Here is a 15,463-nt window from a genome sequence, read left to right as displayed (position 1 = left end):
GATTTTGGTATAAATGAGGTTGTGCTAAATTCTATACTAATTATTTAAGGCAGCTTTCAGCAGGATAAAATTTCCTGTGGAAGGATTCATGTAGGATAGCTTGGGTTGACTGTGACAAAAAGACACCCACCCACACCTGAATTAAAATCATGTACTTGATCCAAATACAACCAGCCAGTGATAATTGCATAGTGAGAAAGCAGCTTGATAATATCTATCACTAGATAGTCCCCTTCCATTTCACCATGTCACAGGCATGAACCATCTGTTATTGGAAGATCCAGTAGCAATAACCCAGCATCAAGGATTAAACATTATTGCCAGAGGTGTGCAAGAATACTCCTTCACAGAGTGAGAGATCTTTCAAGCTTTAGGAGAAACACTTCCCACTCGGCAGTCCAGAAACATGAGTGTTGTGGCACACAGCCAAATCCTGCTCTAGGTTCCTTTGTACAAAGTTAAATGTGGGCAGCGCCACCTGATAAGAAAATTGTTTCTAAATTATGTTAACCCTGATCTTTACTGTTTTACCTATATGACCAATACTGCTCTTCTGACCCTGCCCTGACACTGTGTGCTACCATCATCCCTGTGATAATGAAACATCAAAAGTTTGATCAGACATCTGCAGCTATGATGCTACACCCTGAAACAGACATTAAATTCCCCTCTGTTTGCATGTCAAAATGCATTACACATGATAAAACCTAGGCTTCTAATGGGCTGAACCTGACAGTCCAAAACAGCCAGCAAAAAGACATAATTTATTTGTCCCAAGGGCAGAGGTACAGCACAACCAAGGGTTTCCGCCAGCTGATATCAAACATCACCATGCAAAGGGGTTTTATTTTATTTTATTTTTTTGTATGTCCATCAACCTGCTGGTTATATCACTCCTATCCATTCACCAGAAGTTTAGTGAACTTCAAATGGCAATCATTAATGGTCACTGAACTGCACAATGCCCCAATGTGCTTTCACACTAGATTTGCAGAAGCCCAGCAATAAAACAAAAGATTTACTTTGACAGCAGGGAATGAAGGGAACCCTTATCAAGCAAAGCAAGGAATAAGCTGCCAGTCTTGTCCTTCTTATACATGTATACTACCCTGATTTGACTGAACAGATCATGCTAATTTTTGTCCTACTGCTGTTCAATATGCCACTCTCATTTTCAACTCAGAAAAGAAATGGCCGAAACACAAGGAAGAAAAAGGCAAGTTATAGGCAGATATTTGACTGGTAGAGACCTACTTAACAGAAAAAAGTCTGGAAATGCAAAAATGATGCATTCAGTGGCACTGTGATGCCTACTGTTAAGAGAAAACACAAGCAATTGCACCGTATTTCTGTGCAGTGTTCTGGCTCTCCTCAACCAGTTTGAACCAATTGCCAGTTTCCATACCCTAACTACCTTTGAATACAGAAGGCTGGGTTAGAAATTTCCAAATATGTAATTCTTTTAACTACCAGAGGGGGCTCTACAGAGTAACACAAAATGCCCATGTGGTCCATTTAGTTTGTACAAACAAGGGAGATATCCACATATAATGCTCCCATAGGCATAATGCTAAAAAGCATTAAGTCACACTTGGGGAGAAACAGTGTGTGCTTTAAAAAAAAAAAAAAAGAAATGTGCATAAAGCAAAAGGCCTTAAGCAGGCTATTTTTCCTTTATTTTTCAAGGTTTTCAGTGCTGAGCAGCAGCTGGCTAATATTCACCTTGGAAGGAACTTAGAAGGGGTGGGGGAAAGAGATGAGTTGGAAGTGCTCCAGCTGACCCAGCCTTCGCTAGAGAAATGCCGAGTTATTATGCATAGAGGTGCTGCGTTAGGTTGGCCACAATGGGATTCTCCTCAGATGCAGACCATATTCCATCAAGTACAGTAAGACTCTATTAGGGGAGATACAATAGGGACTTCGCTTCACCCAGCCTCTGAGAAAATAACTCCTCATTTCAATGCAAAACAGCAGTGCTTATTAAACACCTCCTTGAAGGAGGATAGGAAGAGAGAATGGGAGAAGGAGGGGGAATGAAGGAGAAACCTGTGGTGGGGGTAGGGGGTATTTGCAATCAAAGTACCTTTTTGAGATTAATCCACTGTTTGAAGTAATCAGCAACTGGAAGCCCTAAGTACTGGCATTGTCCAGGTAACCTGTAAGAGAGAAGAGAGAGTAGGTTAGATTCAATTAGAACAAGCCTAACAACACAAAATCATCTTTGTTAAACACTGCTGGCTCTGATAAAGAGGAGAGAATCAGATCGTATAGCCTGCATTTCAGAAGCATCCCTTGCACTGGACAAAGGCCACTCAAACACAGAAACTCAACACAAACCCCGAGACCAGCTTGGAAAGCCATTATACGGATGCCAGACATTCCCAAAGGGAGACTTGTTTAACAAAGGGGTGCTCTGAAGAAATGGGGGGGGGGCATTTCTCCATTAAATATTACAGCTTAGGGAAGCAACACCATTTAGAGGCAAACAGTCATCTTGTTCTACCTCTGTGCAAACATGCTTTCTGAGAATGTAATATGGAGGAAAAGTTTTTCTCATTTTATTTTAATTTATATCCCTCCTTTCTCACTGAGACTCAAGCGGATTACAAAATATGAAAAGCAATTAAACCAGACATCAAAGACCTCCAATAAACAATGCAGTAGGCCTAAGAGTACAGTGACTGGAAAACAATTTAAAGAAAAGCTACCTAAGGCAACAGAAACTATCTAAGGTATGGCATACCAAAATAAGGAAAAGGGGGTTACAAATATAGAGGACATTGCAGTACAGAAAGAGAGGCAAAATGCACAATAAACATTGCAATAGACTTCAATATTATCCCTTATAGAAGAGGCCTCCTGAGCCATTCCATTATACTATCAAGTTGCAGCAAAACTATCTCAGTCTGTTTGGCCTCTAGCTAGCTTAAATACTTGTTAGCTTTTCTATGAGTAAAGTTTTTCAGGTGTAACTGAACCAGGCTTTCTTATCAATGTATCTATGATTCTTCCAATGTGGTGTAGTGGTTAAGAGCAATGGACTCTAATCTAAGGAACTGGGTTTGATTCCCCACTCCTCCACATGAGTGGTGGACTCTAATCTGGTGAACCAGGTTGGTTTCCCCACTCCTCCACGTGAAGCCTGCTGGGTGACCTTGGGCTAGCCACTGTTCTCATTGAACTCTCTCAGCCCCACCTACCTCACAAGGTTTCTGTTGTGGGGAAAGAAAGGGAAGGTGATTGTATACTGGTCTGAAACTCCTTAAAGCAGTGGTTCCCAACCTGTGGGTTGCGACCCCCAAGGGGGTCGCAACATGTTTTCTGGGGGGTCACTGCCACTGTCCTGGGACAGCCCCCAACCCGGGCTGTCCAGGACTAACCCAGACACCCCGTAACCCTGATCCATCCGTGAGGGCAGGGAAGACCCCAGGCAGAGAGGTGAGGAACCGGCCCACCGACAGCCAGAAGGAGCTGGGCTGCAGAGACACGATGCCGCGCCGCCGCATGCCAGCTGTAGCCCCACCACCCAGCTGAGAGGCTGGCGGGCCCGCCCTGGGCACGGTTGCGCCTGCGCCAGGCGGATGACGCAGCGGGATGTGTGGGAGGCCGAGGAAGTTCCCCTGGCTCGGCCCGTTTAGGTCTCGAAGGAGGAGAAGAGGGCGGTCCCCCTTTAGACCGCCCGAGGGTCCCCCCCAGCCCTCCACGTGTTCCATTCCCCTGGCTTGGGCGCTTGCTGAGCTGCCGCCCGAGGGTCCCCCCCAGCCCTCCACGTGTTCCATTCCCCCGGCTTGAGCACTTGCTGCGCTGCCGCCCGAGGATCCACCCCCCAGCCCTCCACGTGCTCCATTTTCCCGGCCTGCGCGCTTGTCGCGCTGCCGCCGGGGGGGGTCTTCCCCCAGTCCTCCTCGTGCTCTATTTCCCAGCCGCGCGCTTGCTGCGCTGCGGCGGGCGGGTCCCCCCAGCCCTCCCCGTGTATGTGTGTGTGTGCTCGAGATCCCCAGGCCGCTGGCGAGTGCTTGTGGGGGGGAAGAAGCCTCCCTCCCTCTCTTTCCTTCCTTCTTTTTTTCCCTTCTTTCTTTCCTTTCTTCTTTCCTTCTTTCTTTCCTTCCTTCCCTTCTTTCCTTTTTTCCCTTTTCTTCCTTCATTTCTTTCTTTCCCTTCTTTCCTTCTCTCCCTCCCCTGCATAGCCTCTGCTAGGTTTGCAAACCTCCAGGTGGTGGCTGGAGACCTGGCAACCCTAGCCTCTTCCCCCCCCCCCACGCCGGGAGATCAATGCCCGGTATGGCCCCCGAATGATGTTATAAATGTGCAAATGGCCCTTGGCAGGAAAAAGGTTCCCCACCCCTGCCCTAATGTAATCAGGTAAAACCAGCCCAAAGCATAAAAATGTCACCATGCTCGCCTTTTGAGTTTTAATTCCATTTGCCTCTACATATCTCTGCGAGAGTGGATTTTCAACGCTTCTTCATATCAAAACAAAGACAAGAAACAGACTAAATGTTGAGGATGACATGAGGTTGGCTTTAACAAACACTTAGCCACCAATTTTGAAGCTGGTTGCCCAGATGCAAGCACAACCATCACATTAAATATTAATTATTTAATGAAATTAATTAATTAAATATTATGTTGGAATTATATTCTGAAAAATCTATTTGTATTGGGGTTTCTTTATCCTATTGAAAATGTCATTTATGGCTTTATTATACAAATGTGGCGGGGGTCGCAGGTTACTTGGCAATTGTTAAAGGGGGTCACGACTCGAAAAAGGTTGGGAACCACTGCCTTAAAGGTAGAGAGAATCAGGTATAAAAACCAACTCTTCTTCCATCGGGCAGCAAAAGTCTTCCTAGTTGCTAAGAGCTGATGGACAATACGTTCTCTATGTGGGGAGCAATAAATTCCAGAGGGCATAGATTCAGGAAGGCAACAGTGCTATCTGTGGGTCTGGATTACCCAAATGTCCTACTGTTCTACTTTTCTCAGTAAATATGAATTACCTGAAACACTCACTGTAGTATGAGTCCACCACATATGAAATACTGTGCCAATTTCATTACACTCTCTCCAGAAGTACTGAGGAAGTTTATTTAAAAAATGTGCTTCATTTTTGTGGAGCGAGGCAGAAACACATGACTGTCTTACATTTATATTCCTTTATTTGGACTCAGATTTATTGCTTCAGAAATAAAGGTGGCCTCTCAATCTTTCTTGTTAATAGAGAAGTGTACATCTAAACTTTTTTGGTTGTAATAGGGTTGCCAACCTCCAGATGGGAGATGGAGATCTCCCAGGATTGCACCTGATCTCCAGATGATAGAGATCAGTTTCCCTGGAGAAAATGGCTGCTTTGGAGGAAGAATACTATGTCATGATACCTGGTGAGGTTCCTCTCTTCTCCAAACCCTGCCCCCAGGCTCCACCTCCAAATCTCCCGGTATTTCAAGCAGGAGTTGGCAATCTTATGTATAAGCAACATTTGAATTTGGTTCTTGTAGGTTATCCGGGCTGTGTAACCGTGGTACACTGTTACACAGCCCGGATAACCTACAAGAACCAATGAACTCTGACCGTGAAAGCCTTCGACAACATTTGAATTTCCTTGAGGAGGTAATTCCACAGTTCTGGTACCATGACTGAGAACACCCTTTCTCAGGCTGCCACTCACCTAGCCTCAGATGCCAAGGGCACCCAAAGCAGTGCCCCCAAAGATGACAGTAATGGTCAGGAAAATTCAAATGGGAGACAGTATAGATTGATATGGTCCCTACAAACTCATTGCAGAGTTATATATGTGGCCACCATTAAAGGTGGGATACTGGGCTGAATGGACCACTGGAATCTGATGCAACAGTCAGAAGATAACAAAAGTATATAATATTTTTATTAGAACATCATAAGTGGACAATCAGTGCCCAAAGCTACTCTTTGCAGTCCAGCATACAGAACAGTGTGTTTGGGCCAACTTTTTGAAAACTAATTTAGAGGCTTTTGGAGAGACAGAAGAAAGTGAAGTATCCTTTCAAAGTTCATGTCAAAAGCTACAAAATCTGTACCAATGTAGGCATGCAGAAGTTGCAAGGTTCACAAGATCACTACCACACACCAGGAGGTTGTCAGGACTAGTTATAAATAGGATAATCAAGCTGCAATTGTTAAATAGCCACAAACACACTAGCCACAAACACACTAGGGGAACCTTTTTTCTGCCAAGGGCCATTTGGATATTTATAACATCATTCGCGGGCCATACAAAATTATCAACTTAAAAATTAGCCTGCTATATTTGGTCAAACGTTTAGCCAAGAGGCCCGACCAGAAACGGCTTAGAGTGTCTGCCACATAGAGCGACTCGCTTTTGAGCTCTGCTGTCCCCAGCTGGGCCCAAGAGATTCAGGCAGGGCAGCATCCTTCGAAGCTAGAGATCTGCCAGGACCCATGAAGGGCCAGACCAAATGATTTCGCGGGCCTTATACGGCCCCCGGGCTTGACGTTCCCCACCCCTGCACTAGGAGATCACAATGACTTTCTCATTTCTGCATAATGGTAAAAGCATAAGCAAAAGGGAGTACAATATACAAGCTTAGAGCCTAAAGAGTAGTCTTCACCTAGTTGTAGGAACTAGGATTTTCTAGTTATCGGTTAATCCCTCAAATCCATACCTTCTACTACTGGGTGGGGTGTGTGCATGTGAATGGAAATTGTATCCCTTATTTTGGAATGTAGATTCATTTGTCCCCAATCAATTTGATTGCTATAGGGTAGTTAACAGGTCATTTTGCTTATTAAAGCTTTGCTAAAGATTTTAGAGTTACCCTGAACATTGAAATGGGTATGAATTAGGAGAACATAGGGAAAACCAAATATTAATTAAATACGTGATTAATAGATCCATTTATCCATGGTAATTACTGCAATCCAAGCAATTGGATATGCAAATTAAGCATGCACTTTGTATCCAGCACTTGGTTGTAAACTGTGTTCCTTGAGCTGCTTGTATTTTAAAAACACCCAAAACAATCAAAGGGGATTGGCTAGAGCAGAGCAGGGCAGTATTGGTTACCTGGTGTCATTAACACTCCACCCAAGGGAGCAGGCTATGTTTTCAGAAGTCAAAGGCCTGGCTAGAAGCAGAGAAAACAGATATTCTCCTGCTAGCGTTTGTGTTTCCATATATTCTGCTCCATGGGTAAGCAGACACTGACATTTGGGCTTTCTGAACATCCTAGGCAGTATGCTATAGAGCTAACAGTAGTAAGGGGAGGATGGAAGGCAATAAACAGGGGAAGTTACGTTCCTAGGATTCTAATTTTTCATTAGAGGTTAAAGCTCCTTTGAAAAGATATGAGTAGATAAAGTTTTTTCCTGCCCCCACCCAAGCTCTGCATATGCACAACTATCCAGACTTCATCCAATGGGCATCCTTCTCCAGGATAGATTATTTCCTACGCAATCACAACACCACCAATTTGGAAACAAGAATCTTAGCCATACATTGGCAGCCTTTTAAAAAAATATTCCCACAGGTATATTAGAAGCCCTGTGGTGCAGAGTGGTAAGCTGCAGTCCAAGCTCTGCTCACGACCTGAGTTCGATCCCAACAGAAGTTGGTTTCAGGTAGCCAGCTCAAGGTTGACTCAGCCTTCCAGCCTTCCGAGGTCAGTAAAATGAGTACCCAGCTTGCTGGGGGTAAAAGGGGAAGGCACTGGCAAACCTCCCCGTAAACATAGTCTGCCTAGCAAATGTTGGGATGGGGTGATGTCACCCCATGGGTCAGTAATGACCCGGTGCTTGCACAGGGGACCTTTACCTTTTTACAGGTATAATATGCATGCCAAACGTGAATCTGAATATAACAGTACTGAGGCAAAGTGCTCTCAACTATACATTCTTTCAGGATTCAAGTCTCTTTCAAGCCAAGGATAACAAGGAAGCAAGAATCTTTTGAGTATAAAAAAATACATCTAAGGAGGAACATGATAGAGGATTATAAAATTATGTATGGGGTGGAGAAAGTGGTCAGGAGAAGCTTCCCCCCCCCCTCCCATAATACTAGCACTCGGGGCACCCAATGTAGTTGATGAGCAATAGGTACAAAACAGACAACAATGCTTCTTTACTCAACAAATAATTAAATTGTAGAATTCACTGCCAGTGGAGGTAATAATGCAACGAGCTTTAGAAGGGGTTAGGCAGATTCCCCGGAGGAGAGGTCCATCAATAGCTACTAGCCATGGTGAGTAAAAAGGACCTCCATATACAGAGGCAGTAATCCTCTGAAACTCAGTGCTAGGAGGCAAAATCAGGGGAAGGCCTTGGCCTCTGTGCTCTGTTTGTTGGCCCTCCAGGGCAACTATTAGGCTGCTGTGTGAAAACGGATGATGGACTAGATCAGGGGTCCCCAACCTTTTTTGAGCCTGTGGGCACCTTTGGAATTCTGTTACAGCAGGGTGTATACACAAAATGGCTGCTGGAGGCAGAGCCAGCTACAAAATGGCTGTGACAGCTTACATTCAGTCACACAGTGAGATCCTTGTGCTGTGGTGGCAGCTGCTGTCAAAGCAATGTTTTTAAAAATCTGCACAGCCAACCACATCTCCAATGGCCAATCAGAAGCCTTGCTAGTAAAAAGCCCTTCCAACTTTCCAAAAATACTAGGCAGGAGCTATGAAAGGTGGTGGTGGGTGCCATGGCACCCACTACTTTGGGGAACCCTGAACTATTGGTCTGAGCCAGCAGGGCTGTTCTTATCAGCATCATGCAATACAACAAGTCTTGACAAATCCCAGGTACCAGGATGCCATGGAGCCTAGAAATGTTATTGTGGCACCATTTGCAGTAATGGCTTTATTGTAGCACTTCTCAGCAAGCCTCAGTGGAGGTAACAAAGGTTTGCCAGTTTTTCCACTGGCAAAGAAGAGGTGAATGAGTACCGAAAGGGCTACGTTTGGGATCATGGGGAAGAGGGGCTGTAATAAGGAGGGGAATTAGCTGAGATTGAGCAAAAAAGCTGGCAGGATCCTACCCAAAGCTCAACAATACACATCAGAATGTTTTGTTGTATGACAAAAATAAGTGTATATGAAGTTCTTGTCATTGTTTGTTTATATGCAAACTTGATTGTACACCATTCAAATTTGTCAAGGCCTGTAACAGAAGATTTGTAGAAAGCACACAGTCCTGACAGCAGCCTTCCTACTCTGAAAGGCTGGAGAAGAGAGAGAGATGCAAATGAGAGGCAAGGTCACATGACTTCCTTTCCTCCTTTCAAGCCTCTTTTTTCTTATAATGAATTGGGGAAGAAAAGCCCGGCTTGGTGGTAATAAACAGCTGTGTGTTGGTTATCACTTTCCCTAAGTTGAGAAGAGGCGGCTAGTGATGGATGGGCAGGAATTTGGTTATCAGGCAGGGCTGTCAGCCAGAGTTGCAGATATCACACACACATTTCGCAGGGCATCATTAGGCCATGGCATGGAGTTAAAATATGGGCAAGGGTATTGAAAACAAGAAAGAACACAATTTTTTAAAAAAATAGCAAATTGAACAACAATAAAGGAGTGCACGGCCAGGACGTTATCGTCCTAGTGACACCTTTTATCTCAGTCTGGTTAGCGAGAGAAGGGCACAAATTGGTCCTTCCTCCACCATTGTGTCCTCTTGTACAAACAGAAGCAGATAAAATGTGTCACTGGTGTGATAGCGTATCAGTTTAACCCTAATTATCCAGGGGGTCACACTAAGAAATAAGGGTTTCACGTTTCAACAGGTTCCTTGGTTTCTGCCGTGGAAGAGCCACATTAATAACATCGGAGCAGTGGGGGCAATGAGAAGGGGAGGGAGCCTGTAATTGAATTCAGTCACTCAGGTGGTCCTAGTATATAAAAAATTAATGTGCAAGTCCCCAACTAATCAGAGATGGTTAATGTCCATCTGCTTCTAGGTTCAGAATGTCAGAAGCCCAAGAAAATAGGGCATTTCCTACACACTGGATTCATTGAAACTGAACTCATTTTTAAGTCCTCTTTTGGAAAAGATAAGAGGGCTTTAAATATTGGTATTTACAGACCCCAGAGGCATTAATTGAACCACACATGCTATCATTTGTGTTCTGAAAATACAGAAAAGGCACTGCCACTATTGCTTCAGTAAAGGCCTTCCTTTAGTCAAGGGAAAGAAGCAGAAGTGATAGCCACTCCTGCCTAGTCCCAAAAATCTATTTTGAACAAGGCTGCACCCTCTTCCAATAGCTAATAGAACCTCATGAGGAAAACTATCAAATCATATAAACGCTATGAGGAAGGAGGATACTGCAAGATGGGGAAATATTACTAAATTCCTACATCCCACAAAAAAGCCATATGCCAATCCACAATTCCTCTATATCATAATAATCTGATTTAAGCTTAATTTAAAGCAAGTTTCTAGCCCTCCTATAAGCAAAATGCCATAACATATGAAGGCCAGGTCAACATCACTCTCAATTATGCATTCCCATTGCCACTGTACAAGACAACAACTCTATACTGCTTTGCAAGACTAAACAGTTGTATGGAAATGAGCTGGCTTTGCAACTCTTCTGAATCATACTAAATGGACTAAGGAGCTCTGCTGGGTCACCCAAACTCCACCAGGAACTCCCTACATTTTCCTCCTGTACCTCTATGGCAGGCCTAATTGCTTTCCTGGAGTCACCTTAGTAGTATGAAAACAGCCAGAGAGACGGCTATGCCTTAGATTTGCAAGTGACTACTACAGGAAGCAGGAAGCTCACTGGGAAATGCTAGGATGGTACAGCACTCAGTTTTTATACCAACCAAAGACAGATCTCTTTTCTCCACCCTCAGACATGTCACAGCATAGCCAGACTCTGCAGCACCTGTCAGCCACCCACATCAGGGTGCACAAAGCAGAAACAAGGAAATGGAAACGTGCAACACACATTTCCTCTACTGGTTGTGTGGGAACACCAATTCCTGCAGCTTACTGCCTAAATTCTACTGTAAGAGTCATCTGTGCAATAAGATGGAGGGGGGGAGAGAGAGAGACCCTGTGAAAGCTGTTTAGCTTTGTGCTATAGAACACTTCTAGCAATGATTCCCAGTAGGAATACCAAGGGCTGCGGCACTTGTCCTGAAACGCGCAAACTCAGGTTCATATCTTTCTGTATTACAAATGCCAATAACAATGGCCACTAAGCTAAGCCATGACCCCACCTGATCTATCTGGGTTTCTTTTTGCACCTCTCTCCCAACCTCAACCCTGTGTTCACGAACTCCAATTTCCAAAATCTCCATCTAGTCTCCCCTTCATTATCTCCCCTGTCCTTATTGAGTTTGGTTACTAATAGAAAGGCAGCATACAAATCTTAATTTAAGAAATAAATGCAGATATTGATAAGCGCACCTTCTGTTTCTAAGTATGGAACTTGGCTTTACTTCAGACACCCAAGCAGCAAAGTTCCCCAATGACACAACATTCTCCACCTCACGGATATACCCTGTACAGCATATACTATTCCAGTCCATTCTACTGTGAATGGAGGGGCTGGCAGGGTGCAGATATATTTCCCCCTCCCCACCCCCAGCAGTAAAGGAGGTGAGGAACCAACTCTTCCCTTTACTGTCTCCTGCTTCCTGAGGCTACAGCCAAATAAAGAATTCAGAGCTGGGCACCACAAAGCCATTAATGGCAGCAGCCCTAGTGCACAACATGAAGGTCATTGAAAGTTTTCCCTGCAAATGTCAACCTGTCACCCCTAGATATTAATGAGGGCTCACCAGAAGCAAGAATGCATCCATGCACCATTAGGAACAAGACAGACACAATATACCAAGAAAGGAAAAAGCATACCAGAAGGCTGGAGCAGACACTAGTCAAAACCCAGGGCCATGCGTGATGCAGTAAGGGGGGGTTGAAGTGCAAACTCAGCATACAACCCACAAAAAAAGCCCATGCACAGAATTGATACAGTATGCACCAAATTAAAAAAATACCTACTACAATGAGCTTTTGGTGTGGGTTGAATGTTTGAAGAGTTGCTTTTAAGCCTATTTCCTAATAGTTGCTTGACTTAGCGATATTTTATGGACTATATTTTTATCTACATAGTAAACTTTCTAGTATTCTTATTTGACAAGACCTGCATTAGATAAATATAAAAATGAATATGAGGTCATAGATAGTAGAAGCGGAGATTTGTTCTACAGAGATCTAAATTTCATCTTCTTCCTCACACAGTACAGAAATCAAAAGCACTGCCAAATAACTAGAGATCGAGCCTCTGCTTAAATGTTCAAGCTCTTTTTAAAGAGAATTACAGTTTTCATCAGGGACATTTAAATTCTTTGGGTAGGATGTTTCAAAGTGCACTTGATAAACCTTCATACCACCTGAATTAAACTGTAGAGGCTGAAGGGCACTTAGTCTGAATCCCTTGCCCCCAAATATACTGACTGTGCACCAACCAAAAACCTATTCTTCCCTGCATCAACTCACATAGCCCAGAGTTTTATGTGCCACAAGCACCTCCGGAGGAGGAGGAAGAGGAAGAAGAGTTGGTTTTTATATGCTGACTTTCACTACCACTTAAGGAAGAATCAAATCAGCTTACAATCACCTTCCCTTCCCCTCCCCACAACAGACACCCTGTGAGGTAAGTGGGGCTGAGAGAGTGTGACTAGCCCAAGGTCACCCAGCTTGTTTCATGTGTAGGAGTGGGGAAACAAATCCAGTCTACCAGATTAGCCTCTGCCACTCATGTGGAGGAATAGGGAATCAAACCTGGTTCTCCAGATCAGAGTCCACCGCTCCAGCACACCTGCAACTCCAGGTAATAATTATGGAACACAGTTTTTTGGTACAACTGTCAATTTAGGCATGTTAAGGATAGGGAAATATGGAAAGTGTATGAAGGAATTTCTTACTCGTTCACCAACCCAGTAGATTTTCACATTTTCCTTTGTAAGCAAGAGAACTGTTGAGCCCTGTACTCATAACCAAATTCAGTGCTTGTGGCCATCAAGGAGCAGAGACATAGTTCTTCCCAACGATATAATCTGCCATGAACATATACAGCATCCATTTCCAGTGCAGCTCTACAGGGCTAATTAAATACAGAAGACTAGGGGTTTTCCAGTTTCACCCAGAACCACTGGCAAGTCCCTTTCCAACTAACAAAGAATTCTGGGGAACCAAATCTTCTCCCAGTCAACGTCAGTGCCCTCCTACACTTGAACATTGACTTTCAAAAAGGGAATAGGAAAGAAAACAAAATCAAGTGGAACTTGGATGTTAATGGTCAAAATAACACACCCTTAAATCACAGCTGCCAAGCAAGAAAACTGCATGGTTACCAGTGACACAGCAGACAGCCTTTTGTCTCTTCTCCCATGTTCTGACAGCAGAGACTGAAATCTCCCCAAGATTATGGAATCTCACCAGACATCATCATCATCTGAATCCACACAACTAGAGATGGGCTCTTGCTCTTGTTATGGGAAAAGAAAAAAACACCCCTCCCAGAACTGGCTGCCATTAGCATGTGCTTTGCCAGTGAGAATCCTCCACAGCCAAATGACAAGTGCGGCAATTAGAATGGAAGCTGTTTAACAGCTCGACCCCAGAGGTCAGTGCATCTGACTCCTGTAGCCTCCATAAATATTGCATGAGTTTGGCAGGAGGGGAGATGTTTTAAGCTACCCTGAATGTTTTCTCCCTCAACCCTTCCTCCCACTCCCACATCCTGCATATAGCTCAACATGGAAGGAACACTGTTTATACTTGCAAGAGCCAGAAAATAATTTGTTTAAATGAAGGGAAAACAATGCCAGCAATACAGCAATGTAAGAAAAATTCCCAAACACCCATAAATTTTCCCTGTGAAACAATTCTGCATTACATCCACCATCAGCCCAGAACTACCACAATCACTTCCATCAAAACACAAGACATAATAACCAAAATGCAGAACATATAGCGGTTTTGGGGAAGTATAAGATATGGAACCAACTGCCACCTGGCTGTGATTGCATTCAATCACCGTGGAACACCAGATATCATGAGCGGCTCTACTTTCTTGTATCTTTCTCACCTGCAGGTAAGGTGGCCACTCAGACAGGAATAGTGGATGCAACAATTCCAGTTTTCCTCTTGTTTTCCAGAGCTACAGGATTATTTGTTTCAGCACCAAACACTAGCTTCTGCTTTCCTCACATCACTCAAAGAAGTCTTATTTTAAACTTGCTGGAGTAACACTTCCACTAACTAGCTGTTCTTCCAGTCCTGTTTATGAGCCCAGGTTTGCATACTTTTTCTTCAGTTGCACTAAAAACCATTTCCATTCTTTATGGAATCCTTTTCAAATAACTCACTACTGCTTTCATGGCCACCCTTATCTCTCAAGCTTTCACCAAGCAGCACATACCTAATTTCCTCAGCCTTTTTGTATAAGACCTTAGCTTCTTTCATTAGTTATTACTGTTTTTACGACACCATCAATGTGCAAGGTGCTTTGCCACTATAGAAAGCAACAGGTCTCCACCCTAAGGAGCTAACCATCAAAATTTTGAGACAAGGAAGTCAACAAAGGGAAGGGGAGCAGTTCAGATGCAGAGATAAAAGAAACCTTCATTTCAATTCTACTGCTCTTTTGCGAATCAATTGTCACACTCATAAACTTATTTTTAAGGTTGCCTACCACAGAAAGGCAATAGAGAAGAATCATGGCTCCCTCAGGCATTCACCTGGCATGTCTGTAAATGTTCCACCATACTTCCACATATTTAAACACTAAGTTTAAATCGAAATCGAAAATAAATAAAGAAATAAGTTGTCACCCAGTGGCATCTAACACTCCCTGTGCACCCCTTAGCTTGATATCAAGCTTATTTGGCCATCCCATTTTTCCACACTGGCTGTATCAAGAAGGTGTTGAGGAGGTGAGCTTTGTGAATATCCCAAAACAAAGTCAGAACCCCAGCCACCGTGCATCTTTTGGTCTTGCTCTAATGCTCCCTGACATGTCTCTGAAGATGGTGAGCTGTTTGTAGTCACCACCATGATTTGTTAGTAATTATTTTCACAGTGTCATATTGCTGTCACACTGCTAACAAAGAGACAGACAGCCTGAGGCTGCCTGCAAGAGACACTGAGGGAGGGGAGGGGAAGGGACTGTCAGGTACCCAAAGACTCTTTTTGCTCAATGGAGCTTTCGAACCAGAGTCCTTACAACACCCTGAATCAATGGCTCATCAGAAGCAGCAAGCCAGAAATGTTTTGCAACTTTGGCTACAGTGGCTGAAATTAATTAGTCTCCCTCTCACTCCAGCTTGGAACAAGCCCACAAATCCAGAGGGTTCCCATTAGGGTTAGATCTCCTAAGTCACTAATATGCTGGATGCCTGAACATACACACACATACACATTTGGCTAGTGACAATTTTAGCTCCTTCCAAACTGTATTTTT

At 43.8% G+C, this 15,463-nt stretch overlaps 1 protein-coding gene across 1 annotated transcript in view; it reads right to left on the bottom strand.

The window, feature by feature from the left end:
- The window catches only part of ERI3 (ERI1 exoribonuclease family member 3), a 265,545-nt gene that overhangs the window by 164,090 nt on the left and 85,992 nt on the right, over window positions 1-15,463 (bottom strand). Inside the window, exon 7 of the mRNA XM_056844793.1 lies at window positions 2,084-2,156. Coding sequence (XP_056700771.1) covers window positions 2,084-2,156 — 73 coding nt within the window. The remainder of the gene's footprint in view (window positions 1-2,083; window positions 2,157-15,463) is intronic.

This window comes from Euleptes europaea, chromosome 2 (assembly GCF_029931775.1).
Source record: "Euleptes europaea isolate rEulEur1 chromosome 2, rEulEur1.hap1, whole genome shotgun sequence".
Taxonomy (NCBI): domain Eukaryota; kingdom Metazoa; phylum Chordata; class Lepidosauria; order Squamata; family Sphaerodactylidae; genus Euleptes; species Euleptes europaea.
This window is presented reverse-complemented; position numbering and strand designations above follow the sequence as displayed.